We start from the raw sequence: 23,637 nt of genomic DNA on the forward strand, positions 1-23,637 counted from the left end.
GTCTTCCACGAACCCACACCAGTGGTATGCCAAAGATCCCACGTGCCTGTTATGCCCAAGTCCTGCATCACTGAAGCACATTCTGGTTAGTTGCAAGACCAGCCTTACTCAAGGCTGTTACACCTGGCGGCACAACCAAGTGCTGAAGTGTCTCGCTGGTGTTCTGGAAAACCAGCGGATGAGGATGAACGCCCTCTCGCCCTCACAATGGCCTCGGAGGGGGGGGTGTCGAAGAGGCGTATGAGCGGAAGCGGCTGAGGTATGCAGGACTTGTGGCCTGAGGTGCAACAGCAAGGCTGGAAAGCAGAGGTACGCTCGGTGGAAGTTGGCTGCAGAGGGTTTACAGTGAAGAAAATAAGTATTTGAACACCATGCTATATTGCAAGTTCTCACACTTAGAAATCATGGAGGGGTCTGAAATTTTCATCGTCGGTGCATGTCCACTGTGAGAGAGATAATCTAAAAAGAAAAATCCAGAAATCACAATGTATGATTTTGTTTAACGATTTATTTGTGTGATTCAGCTGCAAATACATATTTGAACACCTGTCTATCAGCTAGAATTCTGACCCTCAAAGACCTTTTAGACCTTTTTAAAAGTCCACCTCCACTTCATGTATTATCCTATAATCAGATTCACCTGTGTGAGGTCATTAGCCGCATGAAGACACCTGTCCACCTGTCAGTAAGACTCAACTTGTAACATAGCCAAGACCAAAACCTGTCCAAAGACACCAGAGACAAAATTTCACAACTCCACACAGCTGAAAAGGGCTACGGAGAAGAAAAGGGAAGGTTCCCCTGCTTCAACCAAGTCATGTCAAGGCACGTCTTAAGTATACCAATGAACATTTGGATGATACAGAGGAGTCATGGGAGAAGGTTTTGTGGTCAGATGAGACGAAAATGGAACTTTTTGGTCATAATTCCACTAATCGTGTTTGGAGGAAGACGAATGATGAGTTCCATCTCAAGAACACCATCCCTACTGTGAAGCATTGGGGTGGTAGCATCATACTTGGGGTGTTTTTCTGCACATGGGACAGGATGACTGCGTTGTATTAAGGAGAGGATAACCATAGCCATGTATTGTGAGATTTTGGGGAACAACCTCTTTCCCTCTGTCAGAGCATTGAAGATGGGTTGTGGCTGGATCTTTCAACATGACAATGACACGAAGCACACAGCCAGGAAAACCAAGAAGTGGCACTGTAAGAAGCATGTCAAGGTTCTGGCGTGACCAAGCCAGTCTCCAGACCTAAACACAATAGAAAATCTTTGGAGGGAGCTGAAACTCTGTGTTTCTCAGCAACAGCTCAGAAACCGGTCTGATCGAGAGATCTTTGTGGAGGAGTGGGCCAAAATCCCTCCTGCTTTGTGTGCAAACCTCGTGAACAACTACAACTCTGTTTGACCTCTGTAATTGCAAACAAAGGCTTCTGTACCAAATTTTAACATTGGTTTTCTCAGGTGTTCAAATACTTATTTGCAGCTGTATCACACAAATCATTAAAAAAAATCATATATTGTGATTTCTGGATTTTTCTTTTTAGATTATATAACTCACAGTGGACATGCATCTACGATGAAAATTTCAGACCCCTCCATGATTTCTAAGTGGGAGAACTTGCAATATAGCAGGATGTTTAAATACCAATTCTCTTCACTGTATATTCTCTTACTGAGGCTAATCTTCATTCCTCTCCTTTCCAGTGCATGCCTCGAAAAGAAAAATGGATATATCTACTTTTGCGTCTGAACGCTTTATATGTGCATGAATGAGAGGCGTGGGGGTTGGGGACGGGAGACGAGATATTGTGGGTGGACGACTTCAAATACTTGGGGTCAACAATTCAGAGCAATGGTGAGTGTGGTAAGAAAGTGAAAAAACGGGTCCAAGCAGTTTGGAACAGTGGTAGAAGGTGTCTGGTGTGTTCTGTGACATAAGTGTCTCTGCTCGGATGATGGGCAAAGATTATAAAACAGTGGTGAGGCTGACCATGACGTACAGATTAGAGACTGTGGCACTGAAGAGACAACAGGAAGCAGAGCTGGACGTGGCGGAAATGAAAATGTTGAGGTTCTCTCTTGGAGTGAGCTGGTTTGATAGGATTAGAAATGAGCTCATCAGAGGGACAGCCAAAGTTAGATGTTTTCGGGTCAAAGTTAGAGAGAGCAGACTTCGATGGTTTTGACACTTCCAGAGGAGAGATATTGGTAGATGGATGATGAGGATGGAGCTGCCAGGCAAAAGAGCGAGCAGAAGACCAAAGAGAAGGTTGATAGCTGTTGTGAGGGAAGACATGGGGGCAGTTTCTGTTCGAGAGGAAGATGCAGGAGATAGGCTTACATGGAAAAAGATTAAGCCCCGTGGCAACCCCTAATGGGACAAGCCTAAAGGAAAAGATTACGTTCAGCGATATATGAATTTGCACATACACATTATATACATATTTTTTTCAATGTTCATGAGGGCTGCAATGTGGCTCATCTGGAAAGCATTGGCCTCACAGTTCTGAGGTCCCAGGTTCGATCCCAGACCCGCCTGTGTGGAGTTTACGTGTTCTCCCCATACCTGCGTGGGTTTTCTCCGGACATTTCGATTTCCTCCCACATTCCAAAAGCATACATTAATTGGACACTCGGTGTGATTGTGAGTGTTGCTGTTTCTGTCTGTGTGCCCTGTGATTGGCAACCAGTTCAGGGTGTACCCTGCCTCATGCCCGTTGACATTTGGGATAGGCTCCAGCTCTCCCGCAACCCTCACGAGGATAAACAACTGAGAAAATTGATTGATGTTCATGATGTGATTTAAAAATCATGTTACTCACAGCAACTTACTTAATACGTGTAATTTTTTTAAATAAGTCATTTCTTACTTCTGAATAATTGTTGGAATTCTTTCGACCTTTACTTAAATCATAAAATTCACTGTAACAGAACTCTTGAGTACATTTGGCTTCGCTACCGATCTCTGCTAATAAAGTTGGGATATGAATGACATTCAAAAATGTAATGTGACCATATTATTGTTTTCTTTTCAGCTTGTCCCTTTCGGGGTTGCCACAGCGTATCATCTCAGATGAACGCATATATATGTTTGGCACAATTTTTACACCGGATGCCCTTCCTGACCCAACCCTTCTCAGGGAGTGGAGGCCCCAGTGGAATACAAACCCACAACCCCTGGCTTACCAAACCAGTGCTCTAACCACTGAACTACGGGGCCTCAATGTGACCATATTATACCTTCTCATTTCAGACCCCTGTACATGCCATCTAATCAATGATACGTACCTGAATCACAATCCTTTAGGAGCTCCTTTGTTGGCCTCTGTGGATCCTGAGCCTATTTCCCCCTCCTGCTATTGGGTCTGGTTGTGTCCATGTTTCCCTCCTGAGGGGTGAAGCTCCTGCTGTTTGGAGTGACACACACAGGCTGTGCTGGACTACATCAGGTTGTGTATGGAAACTGTGTGTGTGTGAGGAAAACCCTCAGAAACCCTGGATGACAAGCTAGGTCTGTTCACTCCTCAGGGTCTATAACAATCATTACCATCACCAAAAATAAATCCTTTACTAGGACTATTACCCTGTTACCCTCACACCTGTCATTATTAAGTGGTATGAGAGGTTGGTTCTCAAATACATCAAAGACTGCCCCCCACCCTTTTTCAACTTCCACCAGTTTGCATGCCACGCAAATAGATCAACAGAGGAATCCATCGGCTTTGCTCTGAACGCTGTGTTGAATTACCTGGAACAACCCCAGAGCAACGCTCGGATGCTCACTGTGTATTATAGCTTGGCATTTAATACATAATTCCAGACATTCTGACAACTAAAGTGGACATTTTGGGCCCCCTTTCCTCTCACATGCACCTGGATAAAGGAGGTTTTGACCAACAGACCCAAGACTGTGAGGATCGGCGCCTCACTTTCCTCCATACACCACCCATAATCATCATAGGGGTGCATGCTAAGTCCACTTCTGCACTCTCTCTACACCTTCAACTGCAGCCCAGCCCACAAAAATAACTGTAAAATTCGCTGACGATACAACAGTGGTCGGTTTGACATCAAAGGGAGACAAGGCACCCTACAGAGAGGAGGTCCAGAAGCTCCGAACCTGGTGCACAGACAACAATCTGGTAATGAACTCGATAAAAATAAAGGAGATAATTGTGGACTTCAGAAGGAACAGAAGTGAACTGGCACCGCTCTTCATCAACGGTGAGTGTGTGGAGAGATTCCGCAGGTTCCTTGGGAGTCCTGATTTCTTAGGATCTCTCCTGGACATAAAACATCACAGCAGCCATGAAAAAGGTTCAACGTTGTCTTCACTTCCAGAGAATGCTCAAGAACAATTACCTGAGCAAAGGTAGCTGCTGGCCTTCTACCCCTCATTGATCGAGAGCCTGGTGGGATACTGTGTCTCTGTTTGGTACGGGAGCTGGACTGCGGCAGAAAGAGCATGCTTCAGAGGAAAATCAAAGGGCAGATCGTTGGCTCCCTCCTCCCTTCCATCGCAGAGATTCATGCCTATCGGTGCCTCAGCAGAGCTCAGAACATTAAGGACACTACACACTACGGTTAACAACTGTTTGAACACCTGCCATCTGGAAGGGAGTACAGATGCACAAAAGCAAGGACCAATAGACTAACGGTTATTTTTCGAGAGCCATTACCATCTTGAACTCTCATCTTTCCTCGAGCCATTCCATTAATGCAAAGCCACATTGGTCTCAAGAACTTGAGCAATGCTTTTCTTACACTCTCTTTTAGACATGCATCTTTATTTGTATTTTTTTTTATTTTGATTTTATATATGCACTGAGACATAAGAGGCTCTCCAGTTTTGTTGAACAGTCGTATAACAACAATGGCATTTATTTGCGCCAGGAAAGTGCTTGCTTCACTGGCCCCTCTCTGTGCGTCTCATCTGGGGACTTGGGGAACATGCTGCTGTGTGCCAGGCCTGTGTCCTCCTCCTCACTCCCATGGGAGTCTGCCGTGGTTGTTGCCCTCTTCTCTCTCGGGCTGTTTGTAGTTCATGGTTGACTTGGGGTTCATGGTGGGGTGACAGCTCCTCCTGCCTTGGACAGGGATGCCTTTTGGGTCCTGTTCTGGTTCCTGGCCGATAGTCAGGGGAGGTTGGATAATTAGCTGCAGGGTTGGGAGGGGTGCCACCTTTTTCTCTCTGGGTGCCAGCCGGTCGGATCAGATCAGCAGGAGTCTAGCCTCTTACTTCTCTTTCTCTCTCACAATACTCGCATGCACACCCGCAGACACACACTGCACATATTTAGTACCCACACTGTAAATACTTGGCACATTGTCCACTTTACTTTTTTTATCATTAGCACAATAAAGTCAAGATTTTGCGAAACTTTTCAATCACAATAGATCTAGTGTACATAAATTATTTGAACACTGCAGAAAACATTCTTGGAGTACAAAAGTATGCTGACCTCTGGCTCTGACCCTTTCTCAAAGCTCAAATGGAAGAAAAATAGAACACTGCTTCCAAGAAACATTTATTCCATAAATGGGAAAATATTTAAACATGCTTGAAAAAAGAAAAAAAAAAGTTAAATGTTTAGTTTCTTTCATTTGCCTTTTCTGAAATTTCTCGGCGTGGCTCCAGTTTTCAGCTTCTTTTGAGTAGATCCTTTTACTTCAGGCTCCTGTGTGGGGAAATGAAAGTTGGTCAGAAAGACAAAACATAGCAATAACTGACAATGAATATAAATAGAAGCTACATTGTCTCATGATAAACTTCTTTTTCTTTTGGCTTGTCCAATTAGGGGTCACCACAGTGCTTTTCCATGTAAGCCTATCTCGTGCATCCCCCTCTCTTACACCCACTGTCCTCATGTCCTCCTACACAACATCCATTAACCTTTTCTTTGGACGTCTTCTTCTTTTGCCTGGCAGCTCCATCTTCAGCACCCTACGACCAATATACTCACTCTCCCCTCGAACATGTCTAAACCATCAAAGTCTGCTCTTTATAACCTTGTCTCCAAAACATCCAACTTTGGCTGTCCCTCTAATGAGCTCATTTCTAATCCTATCCACCGTGTTCCCACCAAGCGAGAACCTCAGCATCTTCATTTCTGCTACCTCCGGTTCTGATTCTGTGATGTGTAAAAGTGTGAGTGGAGGTTCGCCACCTCATTTGAACAGGAAATTGAGTTTCCCTTGTGGTAGAAGCTTGAGAATTACCTCAAACAGAACGTAATTGTCACCCTGTTCGGGGGGAAATCAGTATAGTCACCTTAGGTGAACCACTGACTCCAACAGGGGAAAAACAAATTGCAAAATAGTTCATAAATAACAAAATAGTTGAAACAGAACATCTGAAAAAAATATATAATAATCATGTGTCAGGACTAAAAGTTTGTAGAAAGCAAATGTCCTACAAAAATAAAACATCTAAATTTGTGGGTAACACAATATGACTTTGCTGGCCAGCTCAACATACACACAAAAAAAATATATAGTTAACCTGCAGGATAAAATAAGAGAAACACACACACACACACACACACACCACACACACACACACACACACACACACACAAAACACCAACAACAAAAAAAAGCTGGACTCAAGATGATGTCAAAATGGCCATAAAAGGTATCACATCTCATAAAGTTCATGTAACATAATTTGTCGAGGGAACGCAAGACTTGAGAAAATCTTACCACTTAAATTGTGTGGAAGTACAATAAATTTGGATGACACCAAAGTACTTTCTCACAACAGCAGGGAGTTCGAGGGTTAATGTCGCGCACCTCTGCTTTAGATTTAGAAAAAAAAACAAATTATTCTGCCATTGGAACCGCAAAATAAAATAATTAACTATTTGAAGAATATAGAATTGGACTGACTGCATGTTTTAAAGCAAACAGAGGCATTCCCGAAGATCACACTCCTGGGAGTCTGTATCAAGGGCAATTAAAAAAAGTCTCTTCATGCAAATTCATATAATCCTACAAAACAATGGATTTAAAAATATTGGGTTGACAAACCGACAGGCAGCCTGTAACATTACGTTAACCAAGCACTACACGCAGAAAGAGTACTACAAAATAAGAAAAAGAAAGTTGACACCTTTCTGACAGAGGAAGGAGAAATTTATGGAGCTTTATGCGTAACATTTAATAATTGTGGCCGCAGATGAGGAAGAGAGCAGCCATCTCACCATCAAAAATGTCACAATTAATGCTCCCAAAATGCAACCTTTTAATTTGCCCCGTACGTTTGTTGGGAAGAGATGGCTTGCTGAAACTAGGACTGGGCTTAACTCCCTCTCTGACAGGAAATATAGAAGTAAAAAGAAAAAAAGGAATTACTGGGAGGATAGTTAAATATCTTACAAAATAGGAATCCAGCGCTCTATTATTACATCTTACATATTCCAAACAAACCTCCCACAAGAACAGGAGATTTCTTGCTGCAAACAGCTCAAGACGTGATTGAACAACCACAAAATGACGTAGGAAGTGACTCATTGCATGTGACTATGTAGTATATGATACTGTAAACTTATAACAGGCCACACCAGACAAAATCATGATTATCTGTACTCAGACAACAGTCGTGATGACAGGAACAAGACTGACTGACAAACTAAATGCACTACACAAAGAATGGACACCACCACAAACGTCATTACAACGGGAGTGGAAGAGTTTGGGACATTTGCTGTGGTAGTACGAAATGTTCCTGATTGGACAGAAAAAGAACCAGATTTGGATTGGGATGACTGAACTGTACAGACAATATCTTATTGGACAGTCTTCAACAATCTGAGACCAGATGCTGCTGTATTCACGGTGGTATCACAATCTACACAGACAATACTGGAAGAATAGAGGAATAGCGACAACTTCAGGGAACACAGTGACACATGCAGACACAAAATTACTACAAACTACAAAATTTGCTCATAGCAGTTCAATTACCAAAAGAAATAGCCGTATGTAAATGTGCAGTACACACATCAAATACAAAGTATAATTAGGAAATGGATTTACAGATAAAACAGCAAAAGTAGCAGCCAAAACCTTTACTTAAAAGTGCAAAGCCTTTAGTAAAATCGGTTAAAAAGTGGACCAATGAGACGAAACTAGAACTTCAAAGATGCTTTGATTGCACAGATGTGGAGTGTCTTCGAAAATTTGGCATGCAGCCTAGATGAATTCACGGATATTGTTACAGCGTATGTCAGTTTCTGTGAGGAGGTGTTTGTGCCAACAAAAACTTTTCGCACGTTCAATAACAACAAGCTGTGGTTTTCAGCCAGACTTAGACAACTCTGCCAGGCTAAAGAGATTGCATATTGTAGCAGTCACTACGTATGCGCCTGCGCGCCATTGCACTTGCAAATCTGCACAGTCGAGCGTGAAAAACCACGCGTGTAAAATTTGTTCCGAGTAGAATATATCAAATATCGAAAGACGTCACTTATTTTGTGTAGTCTTTACATTAATTTACGTGTTTATTTCATAAACGTTGGTAACAAAACAAGCCTGATCCTAAACAATCAGTATTCACCCAGAAACAGGAAATAAAAGTTAACTGTACTGAGCACGATCGGAAGTTATGCCAAAAGCACATGTTCCGTGCTTCTTCACATACTGCGAGCACATTTACGTCAAAGTCATCAAGATCATGAGACATGTCAACGGAAATTCAGTTACACTGAAAACATTTCTGGGATGTAACCCATCCCAGCCCGGCTCAGCTCCGTGATAAGCCTCGTCGGCACCAAAAATGAGCCACTCCTGCCGAGGCGCGGCGTGGGCCGGTCACGGTTTCAGCGAAGGCTGCGCGTCGGGCTTGCAGACAGCGGCGGCTCTGATGAACGCTGGGGACAATGCCGCACTAAGCCGCGTGGGACGACAATGCCGTATAGTGCGCCGGCTCGACGGTGTTCTTCATCGCGTACTGCGGCGGCAATGAACAACCCCCTAAAGCAGCCCGGCTGAGCTCCGTGATAAGCCACCTAGGCGCCGAAAATGAGCCACACTGGCTGGCTGCGATGAGCCGCGATGGCTCATCTCTGGCACGGAAGTGGATCGGATGGGGAGGCGGTTTGGCCGTGATACATATCATTTGAATATGCCTCGAACCAATGGGGTAATATTGCCCCGATAACTTCACTCAGTCTTCGAAAAGAGCTTCCGTGTCAGAAGGGGAGTGTTCGTCTCCCATAATAGGGTCCACCGTGTGTTTTCATTGGAGAATGTCCGGGTGACGTCACGGACAGGGGATGCAGCCAATATGGTGACCACTTGGATGTCGTAGACTGACACTTCTGCAACTTTGCGCATGGATGATTCGCCCCCCCCCCCCCCTCATTTATTTTTTTGTATAGACGTTGAAGTGAATAATGCTATATGTATTCATCATTACAATATCTATTTTAGAATGTTTATAGGGATGACACTTGACCTTTGAGGAACTGTCTCAAAACAGAAAGTGTAAATTAACTGTTAATCATTAAAATTGAAGGCCCTGAAGAAAAGTTTTTGATTTTGATACAAGTTTCTGTAAACGGGTGACCAGTAAAAAGAGGAGAATCTTTATGGCAGAAGTCATGCAAAAACTTGTGTTGAACAGCGACGTTATTTTCTATAGCCAGGAGTATAGGAAAGAATTGAGAAACTTTTTTATTTTTATGACACATCTCTGTCATTCTTGATGTTTATTAGATTCAGTTACCAATAAAAATACAATTTCTTGTATCACATTTACATCTGAAAGTTATTTGTATGCATGAAACCTGAAGAACAAGAGTATTAGTCATGTTAATCGATTGCAATTTGACCGGCATGTGATTGGCTATTTTTTGGCTATGATTATAGAAAAGCGGTGAGTGAAAATTTATTTTTGAGAAAAAAAGGCTAATGATGAAAAAAGGATACCCAGGGCCCTGAGATATGCCAAAAGCGCATGTGCAGACCTTCTTCACGTACGGCGAGCGCATTTACATTGAAAGTCAAAGGAAACTTAAAAAAAAAAAGTGTGCCTTTAGTGAAATTGTTCATTTCTTTGGACTTTTTATGGTGCTGCACAGTCACTGTGAATTGTAGAAACAACTGTCACCTTCCACCTGCTTTTATCTGCTAATTGAGAAAACTGCAATCTGAATAAACGGTAAATGCTATTGAATGTCAGGAATGTGTTTTTTTTCCAGTCACCGACCACAAATCAGTACTTGTTGAGAGACATTGATGACTCAAAAGCAACTGGCCTTTTTGAAAAAGTCACTCTCCCAGGAAAAGTAATCTGTTATTTTGCCCATGACTCAAAATGGCGGAATTTTGGAGTAACGCACTAACTGTATGTTGTGATATTCTAATTCATTTTTTTTTTTTAAATCCAATTGAGACAATTCTGAGGTGATTTTTGGTTTCTTATTGCACTGCTGAGTTATCGGATCAGGACTCGGTATCAGCAAAAACAAACAGAGTGACTCAGACTACGGTGCAAAACAATTAGATCGGGATAACTACCAGGAAACCCTAATGAGTACAAATGCTATGGAAAATGGATTGTTTGACATTATGGGTTCCTTTGAACCAGCATCGTCTTATAAATGTTAATTCTCTGCTCTGTACTTCACGTCAGTGTACAGTACCTTCCGTTTGGATGACAGCGACCCGGTGACTGAGAAGAAGGAATCCAGTCGTCCTTGTGTGCTCCCTTGCCGACTCTTTAAAATCTTCTTACACCCATTGCGGATCCTGTCTTCACTACATGGACATACAATCAACTTACAAATGTGAGTAATCAGTGTAAAAACATGTCATCTTGCATTCAAGAGTTTGTTTTTACCCTGTAATAATCTGCGACCAAAAGTGTGTATGGTGATACTTGCAGTAAAGTGAGCTGCGATAAGATCAGGCTCACTTTTGAGAGCACTACCAAAAAAGGATGAAGGGTGGGTGCGTGCATTTTACCTGAACTGTTTTTCTTCGCACATGAAGTGGAGCAGCCCGTCCTCATCTGGCTCAATCCACTTCAGCTCTACTGTGGAACAATCCACCACTTCAGGCTTCAGAAATAGTTCCCTTGCCTCCTTGTAGAGCCAGTCGTCTGGAGCAGGGTGCTTCTACGCGTCAGAAATGATCAATCAATCAAATCACTTATTTAATCCAAAGAAAGCAATTTAAATTAAAACCAATGGTTCCAGACATTCCCCAGGCTTGCTGGAGCCAGGAACATTACAAAATGGCATTGCCCTAGAATAAATAAATAAATAAGCAAACAGTCAAATAATTGAATAAACAAACAGGTGGGTAAATAAATAAATAAATAAAAATTGCTTTTGGAAAATACGCCTTGCCTGCGGAACCCATAAAAAAAAAAAACGCCGGGTAAAAGTATTTTATTATGCATTTTGTTTTGTACTGCGGGCACTTCCTGATTGGCTAAATTTTGTTCTATGTCAATTCACAGCATCATGACCTGGGAGAATCTGGCTCGTGCTTACACAAGAATATTGTTTAAATTGTCCACTACGACATGTTTACAACTCGAAAATAGGGACGAATCCACACTTAACACACATCAAAAAGGTGGTGTGGTGCTCCTCGCGCCTGCTCCCTTCGTCTTCTCTCGGTTTCTCTCTTCTCTTCCTCTTCCCATGAGGTTGGGTGGATGGTCCCCTGCGGGCTGCAGGGCCAGCTGTAGGCCTTTTTTTCCTGCCTGGTTGTGAGTAGGGTGAGGTGGGTCAATCTTACATACAAGGGGGCAGGCTGTGGGTGGGTGGTTGGTTGGGGATTGGTCGGTGCTACGTGTCTGAGTGGGGAGCCTTTTTGTCGGGGCTGTATGGCCTGATGCGTTTGAGCTTTAGCAGCGATTGCCAGTTAATTAATCACTCACTTAGCTCACACTCACACCACTCACTGTAGATATTTTTCAAATCTGGGCACATCAATAGTGTTCCTGGGGGACTGTTATGGGGTTGGGAGGGTGTGGGTGTCTGTGCTGTTTCCTGTTGCATGTGCCCTGCACCTCGGGCCTGCCCGACCCACAGGATTTTAATTGGATAAATAAATCCCACAGACTCAACCCTTTTTGTAATGCACCACAAACAACCATCTCTGTGGGAGGGTGGGTCATAGGTGGGGGGGATTCACCTGTTAGGCTACTTCAAAAATAACAATATTGCTGTACTGGATAATCTTTTAAGTCTCTTGAGTCTTTTCTGCTGTTCAACGTCTTTGGTCGGAAAGGTGAAAAACTGGCATAAAACAGGGTGTCTTTGTGTCAACCGGATCTAAGGCAGTGTCACACATTTTACATGTAAATAATGTAATCCATTCCAGCGCCAATTCTGGCACTTTGCTTGAGTTCATTACGATAGTTGCAAGCGCGCTTTGCTTGTGTTTATTCCGGTATTTGCATGCGCACTTTGCTTGAGTTTAGTACGGTTGTTACGGGTATTGTGACAACAAGCTCAGAGTGTGTGGTTATGTGTGATGATGGGTGAGTAAGACGGGACTGTGCAGGCGTGTGCAGTGTGTGGGTGAGAGGGGAAAAAAAAAGCGCGATGGAGACCGTGGAAGAATAACTATATTTCCCGCTACTCAGCTCACCTGTGCAACTGTGAGGAGGACAAGCTCTCCCGACCACTGTCACGTGATCACACCTGGTAAGGTTCACGGTATTTTCGTAAAACTGGCATGCACATTGAATGAAAATAGTAAGGTTTACCAGTCAGATCGTGATCATTGGAAATAGCAATTTGTCAATTTTGCTCTGAAAATGGGAGGCGAAAATGCAATTAGACGAAAATATATGGATAAACAGGATGTTTTTACCAGAGCAGAAAGCTCAGATTATTTTGTTGAGCGCAACGGCCAACCACTGTGCCTTTTCAGTCAGACGTCTATTACACTTCACAGTTTCAAATCTTCACTTCATCTCATTCTATGCTTACATTGACATGGAATTTCCAAAAGGGACTGAACTTCCCAGTCACAAATTAGTCACTTTGAAAAATGAAACAGAAAAGCAGATACAGTTAAAAAAAAAATACCAAAGCATCCAGAAAAGCTTGTGAAAAATGCAAGGGCTACTAAACCATACAATTAAGGGGAACCTATTAAAAAAACGCATCAGTGGTGTCGCTAAAATCTTGTGTCCTGAAAACCAAAATCTTAATCAAATGTTATCAGATCTTCACCTATCCCACCACACTGTTGAACAGATTAGATTAGGATGGCTACAGATTCACAGTTGCACTCAGACTTCCAATTATGTATTTTAGTGTTGCATTAGTTGTGACGTACAAGACACATACAAGACTGTTGAACTGGTAGTTTAACTGTTTGAGAAAGAACGCACAATTTTATTATTATTTTTTTATTATTACTGGCCTGTGATCTTGGTACTCTGTAGGAATCGATTTTTCTTATGTTGGTGTGGGATTTACAATAAATCTGTCTGAGCAAAGGTAAGTGTGTGAGGAGAGGAAGATGTTCATGTGTATGGTGCAGGTCTTTGGTTCTTTCATATTTACGATGTGGGGATTTGCCGTACCACAGTAAAAAAAAATATGGCTCTTGGATGTCTGCTTTGGCCAACACAGTGGCCAAAACACTTTATGTAGGTACTGGGTCTAAGGCATGAATATACACTGGGTCAACATTTCTCAGAGGCAGAATTATACAGTGACAAACTTTCACACGCAGAATTGATAAATGTACTACATTTATACAAAACTTCATCTCCACCATCACAGTAGACAAAGAGCTTTACAAAGCCTCATAAACACGCACATGCGCACACACACACACACACACACACACACACACACAACACACACACACACACACACACACACACACACACACACACGAGAGAGCAATATTGTCCACCATGGTTGCCCTCGTGAATCTATTTCTTATTCCACAAATGCAATATGAATCAGAATATTATGCTTAGTTTAGACTCGGGGGGGAATATCCTAAATATATATTTTTTCATGTTCCCTTCGCCTTTATCTTTATCAACCTTACATTTGGGTCAATGTTTTCCAGGATCTCCTCGATGCTGCCGTGCTGCTTGATCAAGTCGATGGCTCTCTTGGGGCCAATCCCCTTGATGGTGCCACAGTAGTCGCATCCCAGCAGAATACATAGGTCTATGAACTGGTAGGTAAAACATTAAGGAGGTAAGAAGATTACAAAAGGACAGGCTAAGAGGTCCTGCGGCTTGACATTTCCTGTTTTCAGCCAACAACTAAAAATTATCACGACAACGCAGTTCATTGTTCTACTTTTACCTGTTCATTTGTCAGGTTAATGTCCTGCAGAATGCGACTGAAGTGGAACTCTTGGACTGGAAGCTTCCTATAAACAGAAATTTTCAGAGAAAGAACACACTGCAGTTCATAAAGATTAAAAAAAAAAAACAATGTCTAAGAATCTTTTACAATTCCAGTGTCAGACTGTCTCAAGCATTGTTCAGAACACAATAAACCATCCATTTTATTCCACTTATCCAAGGTTGGGTCGCGGGCCAGTAATTTCAACAGGGACAGCCAAACTTCCCTCTCACCAGCCACTTCTTCCAGCTTTTTCCAAAGGTATGCCGAGGGATTCCCAGGAAAGCAGAATTGTAGTCTCTCCACCATGTCTTTGGTCATCTCTGGGATCTCCTCATGTTGGAATGTCCCAAGACGACCTCACAAGGAAGGCGTCCACGAGTCATCCTAAACAGATGCCCGAACCACCTCATCCGGCTTCTCTCAAGGCAGGGGAGCAGCAGCTCTACTCAGAGCCCCTACTGAATGACTGCGCTTCTCACCCTATCTATAAGGGTTTGCTCACCGGGGTATCCGTCCGTTCCATTCTTCCCTTACTCATAAAGAAAACCAAAGGTACTTGAACTCCTCCATTGAATTGGGGCAAGATCTCATCCCTGACCTGCAGAGGGCACGCTACTTGTTTTCAAACTGAAAACTATGCCCTCTGATTTGTGCTGATTTTCATCCCAACCACTTCACACACTGCTGTGAACATTAAATGGGATGGATGGTGCAGATTTCAATGGACAAGTTGGCGGAGGAAACAGGGGCAATGAAGAAGTGATGGGTAAATACGGCATTCAGCAGAAAAACTTTGAGGGGCAAATGGTGGTGGACTTCGCAAACAGGATGGAATTGGCAATGGTGAACACTTATTTCCAGAAGAAAGTGGAACCTAGAGCAACCTACAAAGCAGAGAAAGAAGCACGCAGGCGGATTCTATTTTTGTGCAGTGTAATCTGAAGGAGGTAACCGACTGTAAGGTTGTGGTGGGGGAGAGTGTAGCTTAACAGCATAGGATGGTGGTGTGTAGGATGACTGGTAGTGGGTAGGAAGACCAAGAAGACCAAGGTAGAGCAGAGAATCAGGTGGTGGAAGTTGAGAAAGGAAAAATGTTGTGTGGCCTTCCAGAATGAGGTGAGACAGGCTCTACATGAACAGGAAGAGCTCCCACAAAATGGAATACTACTGCCAAGGTATTAAGAGACGCAGGCGGGAGAGTACTTGGTGTCTTCTGGTAGGAAAGGGGAGGAGACTTGGTGGTAGAACCTGAAAATACAGGAAGTCATCCAAGGAAAGAGATTAGCGAAGAAGAAGTGGGACACGGAGAGGACTGAGGAGAGGCATAAGGAATACATTGAGATGTGTCGTAGGGCAAAGGTAGTGGTGGTGAAGGGTAAACAAGAGGCATATGACATGCACTCCAGGTTGGATACAAAAGAAGAAGATAAGGAGCTCTACAGGTTGGCCAGACAGAGGGATAGAAATGGGAAGGATGTGCAGCAAGTAAAGGTGATTAAGGATAGCGATGGAAATGTGTTGACTGGTACCAGTAGTGTGCCAAGTAGTCAGAAAGAGTGCTTTGAGAAGTTAAATGAAGAAAATGGGAGAGAATGTAGAGTAGAAGAGGCAAGCATGAATGGCACTGAACAGAATGAAAAATGGAAAGACAGTTGTTGCCGATGAAAAACCAGTGGATGTATATAAGTAATTTGGCGTGGTGGCTGTGGAGTTATTGAGACACTTATTCAATAGAATTATAGTGGGAAAGAAGATGCCAGAAGAATGGAGGAAAAGTGTGAAAGTCCCAATTTTTAAGAAACAAGGCGATGTTCAAAACTGTGGAAACTACAGAGGAATAAAGATGATGAGCCACACAATGAAGTTATGGGAAAGAGTAGTCGAGGTTAGACTCAGGACAGAAGTATCTGCGAGGAACAGTATGGTTTCATGTCTAGAAAGAGTACCACAGATGCACTATTTGCCTTGAGGATGCTCCTGGAAATGTACAGAGAAGGTCAGAAGGACCTACATTGTATCTTTGTAGATCTAGAGAAAGCCTATGACAGAGTACGAAGAGAGGAACGGTGGTACTGCATGTGCAAGTCTGGTGTGGCGGAGAAACATGTTAGAATAGTACAGGACATGTATGAGTGCAGCAGAACAGCGGTGAGATGTGTCATTGGGGTGTCAGAAGAATTTAAGGTGGAGGTGGGACTGCACCAGGGTTCCGCGCTGAGCCCCTTCCTGTTTGCCGTAGTAATGGATAGGCTGACAGACGAGGTTAGACTGGATTCCCCTTGGATCATGATGTTCGCAGATGATATTGTGAGCTACAGTGAAACCAGGGAACAGCCGGAGGAACAGTTAGAAAGATGAAGGTATGCACTGGAAAGGATAGGAATGAAGATTAGCTGAAGTAGAACAGAATATATTTGTGTGAACAAGAGGGGCGGAGGAGGAAGAGTGAAGCTCCAGGGAGAAGAGATAGTGAAGGTGGTCAACAATGCAGAGCAATAGTGAGTGTGGTAAGAAAGTGAAGAAACGGATCCAAGCAGGGTGGAACAGTTGGCGGAAGGTGCCTGGTGTTCTATGTGACAGAAGAGTATCCGCCAGGATGAAGGGCAAAGTTTATAAAACGCCGGCCATGATGTATGCATTAGAGATGGTGGCACTGAAGAAACAACAGGAAGCAGAACTTGAGGTAGCAGAAATGAAGATGCTGAGGTTCTCGCTTGGTGTGAACAGGTTGTTTTGGAGACAAGGTTTGAGAGATGATTTGGACATGGTCAGAGGTGAGAGAGTGAGTATATTGTAAGAAAGATGCTGAGGATGGATCTGCCAGGATAAAGAGTGAGAGGAAGACCAAAGAAAAGGTTGATGGATGTTGTAAGGGAGGACCTGAGGAGGGTGGCTGTTAGAGAGGAGGATGCACAAAATAGGCTTGGAGGGAAAAAGATGACACACTGTGGTGACCCCGAATGGAACAAGCAGAAAGAGAAAAAAGTGCCCAATGAAATACACACACCTGTTGTCGTGATCTTTTCATTTCAGGTAGGAATTATTCTTCTCAATCTTAAATTATCAAGAAGTATTTATAATGCTAATTTGACTCATTTGAGAACAATGTGTATTAAAAAAAAAAAAAAAAAACGTCTGTCACAGAGAGGTTTACGGAGGTAAATGTGGCAGCAAAACGCTTCCGTGAATGGAGGAGACGACTCCCTGTCCTTAATATTTTTCCACCCATAGTTAATGAATGCGAGTTTGTGTAAAACCAGAGGTAGTTTATTTAAATATTAGTATTTGTATTGAAAAAATCTGAGTGGGAAAAGATCCATCAACTAAGTATTTCTCTGCGTCCTGACTTTTTTATGCATTCAAACTCTGTGTATATCTTGATGACTTATTCGCCAGATACATGTGTATATCCATGTGTCAAAGACAAGCGGAAGCGAATTAACAGTCAAATTTCTTCCTGGCAAAACATTGATTTCAGCATTAAATATGGATCCTCTATGGCAAGGGTCTAAAATTTTTCCACATACCTTTGTTTATTAGGGTTAGGGTTCAAAATGTTAAACGGTATTGGACAAAACCCTGGGTGTCGTACTATAAGACGTTTTCGTTTCATCTCAATGGAATTAACTTGCTTTGTTTGACCAGCAATATGGCGACGTTAACAAAAATCCCATGATTTTTATGACGTAGATGCACAAGCTCTATACTGCTGAAGCTGCCCCCCCCCCCCCACACACACACACACCAGACTCCCGGACTGACAAAATCGAAGTCCACAAAACAAATTTAGAATCATTGGACGAACTCCATTAAAGCCTTGAAGAACCTGCCAAAGGCATAGAGGTGGTTCCACTACCAACAGGAAAATCACACTGTTCTTCCAGAATCTGAGAATTGACTTCCCAATAGACCCACTCTCCAGGACTGCGGAATAGACCTTACCGGGCAGGTTGAGGAGTGTACAAACCCTGTGGTTGGAACACACCTTTTGGACCACTTTCTTAAAAAGGACGATCATAACCCCAGTCAGCCAATCCAGAGCCACTGTCGCCAATGTCCATGTGCAAAGGAATGTCAACCACGACAGAATATCCAGACGCTTCAGGAACTCCAGGCGAACCATATCCACTAAGGCGCTCTTTAACCACCCCGGAGACCTCAACCCTAGAAATAGGAAACCCCACCTCATAGATCTCTTCACTGGGGCCCCACCACAGGAGGGAGGCCTGGAGGTGAGGCTCAAAGGTGAGCACCTGGTGGCTGGGCCTGCACCCATGGGGCTCAGGGTAATGTCCCCTTCCCATGGGTCCACCACCTGTGGGAGGGGTAACAGGGGTTGGCTGCACTGTGAGCTGGGCGGAGGCCAATTCCCGGCTACGGAAGCTGGCTCCAGGGGCGTGGAATCCCACCTCTCTGGCAGCGAAGGAGGCCAAGATGTTGTGCGAGGTCAAGAAGTGTCCGAATAGAAATAGAGGGGCTCACCTCCAAACACCGCTAGGCCTTTGGGACCAGTCCTCTTGAGAGGGTTTAGACTCTCTTCCACTCTGGAGTTGCTCTTGGTGAGTGGTGTCAACCAAACGTTGGTAAAGTTATTTCCCCTCAGCTCAGCACTTGTACGTTGTGGTTCACCCCTGTGGATGAAAGGGCAGCATCCTTCTGTATATTGGGAGGGGAACAGGTCTTGACTGTTGTTTGTGCCGATGGATAAAAACAACAGTTCAGAGTATCCACTCTTTTTGGAGTTCCGAGGGGGAGTTCTGGAGAGTGCTTCCCCTGGGGACTTCCATCATTCTGCTGTGGGACTTCAATGATGATCGACTTTGTGGTTGTGTCATGGAACTTGCGTCTGCATGTGTTGTACATTCAAGTGAAGAGAGCGGTGGAGCTGCCAACTGATCACCACCTGGTGGTGAGTTAGCTCCAATAGTGGGGGAAAGATTCCAGTCCGACAAAGCAGGAAGAATCAGAAAAAGTTTCAACTCCCACTTCCAAAAAAACTTTGTTCATGTTCCAGGGGATGTGGTAGACATTGATTCCGAGTGGCCCATGTTCTGAGCTTCCATTACTGAGGTGGCTGACGGGAGCTGCAGCGATACGGTAGTCGGCTCCTGTCGGGGGCCAGTCAGACTCGTTTGAGAACAATGCATATTTAAAAAAAAAAAACGTGTCATGGAGAAGTTTACTGAAGTTTAACGTGGCCGCAACACGCCTCGTGTATGGAGGAGTCGTCTTGCTGTGTCCCCCCCCCAATCGTAGCTAATGAATGCGAGTTTGTGTAAAACCAGGAGTCATTTATTTAAATATTGGTATTTGTATTGAAAAAAATCTGAGTGGCTCCATTGCTATGTGGGATTTATTCTTGATTGAGAACAGATCCAGCAACAAAGTATTGGTATGCGTCCAGACTTCTCTACGCTTTCAAACTCTTCCATATAAATCTCGCCGACTTACTCACAAGATACATGCGTAGATCCAGTTGTCCAAGACAAGCGTAAGCAGGTTAACAGTCCACTTTCTTATCGGCGAAAACATCAACTTCGGCATTAAATATGGGTCCTCTATGCCAAGTGTCTCTCATTTTTCCACGTACCTTTGTTTATTATCACCTTCTAAATGTTTAACAGTATTGGACAAAACTCAGAGTCGTGGTATAGGAGGTATTTTTGCGTGGTCTCCAACTGACTTAGCATTAAAGAATGGTTTGTTTGACCAGCACTTCCGGCCAGTGATGTGATTTGATGACGTAGGTGCACGACCTCTATTGGAACAATTCCACCGACACACCTTCCCATGAGGAAGCACAGTCTGGGTTCTCTGAGGTGGGCTCTCACCGAGGTGAGGTCACTGAGGTGGTTAAAAAGCTCCCCAGTTGCCAGGGGTGGATGACATTCGCTCCGAGTTCCTAAATGATCTGGATGTTGTGTGCCTGTACTGGTAGACACGCCTCTGGAACATTGAATCGACATCGGGGACTGACTGGGGTGGTGGTCACCTTTTTGACGAAGGGGGATTGGAGGGTGTGTACAGACGACAGGAGGATCACACTCCTCAGCCTCCCTTGTAAGGTTTATTGAGGGATGATGGAGAGGAGGATCCATGGGGAAATCAAATCTCAGACACAGGAAGAGAAATATGGTTTTCGTCCTGGCCGTGGAACAGTAGACCAGCGATACAACCTTAGCAGGGTCCTTTAGGGTGCATGGGAGTTCACCCAATCAATCTGCATGTGCTTTGTGGACTTGGAGAAGGCGTTTGACTGTGTCCATCGTGGAGTCTTGTGGGGGGTTCTTCGGGAGAACGGGGTATCGAACCACCTGACATGGGCTGTTCGACCCCTGTACGACCCGACGGTAGAAGATGGATGGGGGAAATGTAAAGCGCACAAAAACTGTGGTAGAGTAACATTACTTTGCTTCACTGGCTGTGAGGTGCCTGAGCAGGATGTTTGTTCCGAAAGTCAGTCCGTCCATGTCCTCTGTTGCTGTGGCAAAGACCTTTCCTGCTTTGACCAGAGCTGCACAGCTGGCCTCAGCCTCACACGGCGCCTACAAACGAAGTACAAACACTATTAAAGCCCTGAGTAGACAACAGCAAACCAGCCATTGCACCCTGTTTTTCATTGGTCTTTGGAGACAAGCACATGTCCACCCAATTTTGCATAGAGGGCTAAAACAAATATTTTATAAATATTTAAGGTAGCCAACTGTGGGAGTTTTGTATTTTACGTACCGCCTGGTGCTTAGTCCCTGCATCAATGAAGTTATATTTTTAGTCACCCGCAAAGTAAAATTCTCCTTCATTTGGGATTTATTGCCATGGCTTCCTATTCTGTTCCTCAATGTTGATACAGCTTCCTTTTTGTCATAAAAAAGTAATTGTGCTCATCCTGGTAAACTTTTAAATCTGCTTTACTAAAAAGGGGAACATTTGAAAGGAAAAGGAACCCTCATACTAACCTCTAAGTAAGGCACTCCCATTAGATTCAGCAGCTTCTTGCATTCATCATTATGCTGCTTGGTGACTTTGACAAGACGTTTAGTGAGTTTATGAATGCTTTCTTGCTCTCCTAAGTTGTAAAAAAATAAAAAGATTAAAAAAAAAATAAAATCACTAAAGGTCTGAAATGTGAAAAAATATATATTTAAAAAAATTCAGGAAACTGTTATTCCAGTGTCAGTGAAATTCTGTACCAAGTTCCTGGGCTTGTGCAAGCATTTTCTCAGCTTCCGCTCTTCTCTCACCTCGCTTTTCTAGCTGAGGTCAAACAGAGGAGTAAAATTAAACAGATGCATTTATTTTAATTTCTTGTCTTCATTCAGGCCACAGATCAGCTGGAGCCTTTCCCATCTGATTTTAGGGGAGGGGTCGGGTATACCCTGGACTGGCTACTAGCTAGTAGTACATAGTAGTAGTACATAATACGTACACTACGTGCATAAACCAATCAAAGAACATTATGTAATACTGACAGTACATACACTTACATCAGTCACGCCTCCGGTAGGTATACTACACTATGTAGTACTACGCTGCAATTTGCTGGCAACCAGTTTAGAGTGTACCCTGCCTCCTGTCCGTTGACAGCTGGGATAGGCTCCAGCACTCCTCTAGACCCTCGTGTGGATAAGCACCAAAATAAAATGGATGGATGGATGTAGTACTACGGTACGGTATGGTGCAAACAACAGCCATGAAAGTATTCAACATCAGTGAATATGTGGTTTTGATGTGGCAAAAATCAAGAAAATGAACTGCGCCAAGTTATGAATACAAAAGAGTTTCTGTGGGAATAAAGCGTGGTAACCAAAGTTAAAACACGTACTTGAACAATGATTATTGAACAAAACAGCCGGGACAAAGTCTACAGTCATCACTTGACTCAAGCCAATAATGACAGCACAAGACATGAAGATCGAACACTTTCAAGGAGCTCCATCTTGATGCTTTTGTTTTATGAAAAGGTGCCATATCTCTATCCGTGCAACTCCAAGAAGATTGGAAATGTGTATTGTTAAATCGTAGAATAAAGTTGAAATCAAACTCAGTTTTGCATCCGTTACCATTTTTTTGTGTGTAGACTATGTTTTAGCATGTGCCCTATAATGCGGTGCACTTTAATCAGTCACTCACATTTGAAAAATGTACGGGTGTGGTCAGTCATGGTCACAGATAAAGATGCGGGTGTGATTAGGGATGGAATCTCAAGACCTTAAAATAACTTACTGGATTAATATAACATAACTGTAAATTAAAAATAAAGTAAACACATAAAATAGAAAACTAAAATTTAAAACTCAGAAATGATAATTTCCAATTTCAACTGATATTAGTAGAACATGATATAAAACAGTATTTAAAATTTTTCATCAATAAAAATTCTTGATCTGATAAACTATCTGAAATAAAGTTAAATGCCCTGGCCTGTCAAGGAATAAACATAAACGGTCAATACTCGCAATGTTTGGAAGATGCTGAAAGTTTAGTTCAACATAATCTCCATTCGTGTCAACAAGCTAGCGATACATTGCAACAAACATTCCCGTCAGCAATTGTCATGTATTCTTGGGGGCGGGCATGCATCGCGGGACTAGGGGGGCAGGCATTGTGGTGGTGCCGTAAATACGAGGCCGGCTTGCTATAACGCGCATTTATGTGCATGCGCTCGACGTATTGGTCACACCTGAATCAAGAAACGAGGTGGATGATAGTCTGTCTTTTTTTTTTTTTTTTTTTAGGGGGATACGCCGTCACACTGCCTCGCGATCGACAGAATGAGCAGCCTTGGTGTAACTGAATTTCCTTTGACATGGCTCATTATGTTGATGATTTTCGACGTAAATGAGGTCGCAGTACGTGAAGCAGCTCTGAACATGCGCTTTCGGCCCAACTTCTGTACATGATCAGTACGGTTAACCTGCATTTCCTGTTTCCGGGTGAATACTGGTTGTTTTGGAGCAGGCTAGTTTAGTTAACGTTTATTAAATAAACTTAAATTAATGCCAAGACTACACAAAATAAGCGACGTCTTTCAATATCAATTTTTTTCTACTCGTAAGAAATTTTACACGCGTGATTTTTCGTGCTTGACTGTGCAGATTTGCGAGCACGGAGGCGCATGGGTGCGAACGCACACGTCAAATGTGAGTAACTATTTTAATGTGTATGTGTTGAGTACAGCAATAGATCATGTAATTGAAACTGCACTTTATAATCTGGTCTGCTTTATGGTGCGGAAAATATGGTAATCATCAGGAACCTAACATGCATGTTTTCAAAATTTGGG

The 23,637-nt window shown here is 43.2% G+C and overlaps 1 protein-coding gene across 3 annotated transcripts in view; it reads right to left on the reverse strand.

Moving 5' to 3' along the window:
* Positions 1-4,900: 4,900 nt before the first annotated feature.
* Positions 4,901-23,637, reverse strand: part of fen1 (flap structure-specific endonuclease 1) — a 38,046-nt gene continuing 19,309 nt past the window's right edge. For 2 of the 3 annotated variants that reach the window (XM_061805767.1, XM_061805768.1), the window contains exons 5-13: positions 21,545-21,608; positions 21,311-21,420; positions 20,763-20,899; positions 14,310-14,376; positions 14,044-14,175; positions 10,978-11,129; positions 10,656-10,770; positions 5,618-5,687; positions 4,901-5,133 (exon numbers count right to left, since the gene is read on the reverse strand). In XM_061805767.1, the coding sequence (XP_061661751.1) occupies positions 4,916-5,133; positions 5,618-5,687; positions 10,656-10,770; positions 10,978-11,129; positions 14,044-14,175; positions 14,310-14,376; positions 20,763-20,899; positions 21,311-21,420; positions 21,545-21,608 (1,065 nt within the window). In that variant the 3' untranslated portion in view covers positions 4,901-4,915. Of the gene's footprint in view, positions 5,134-5,164; positions 5,688-10,655; positions 10,771-10,977; positions 11,130-14,043; positions 14,176-14,309; positions 14,377-20,762; positions 20,900-21,310; positions 21,421-21,544; positions 21,609-23,637 lie in introns of those variants that run through there. The other variant, XM_061805769.1, reaches the window with a different exon arrangement.

This window comes from Syngnathoides biaculeatus, chromosome 19, assembly GCF_019802595.1.
Source record: "Syngnathoides biaculeatus isolate LvHL_M chromosome 19, ASM1980259v1, whole genome shotgun sequence".
NCBI classification, from domain to species: domain Eukaryota; kingdom Metazoa; phylum Chordata; class Actinopteri; order Syngnathiformes; family Syngnathidae; genus Syngnathoides; species Syngnathoides biaculeatus.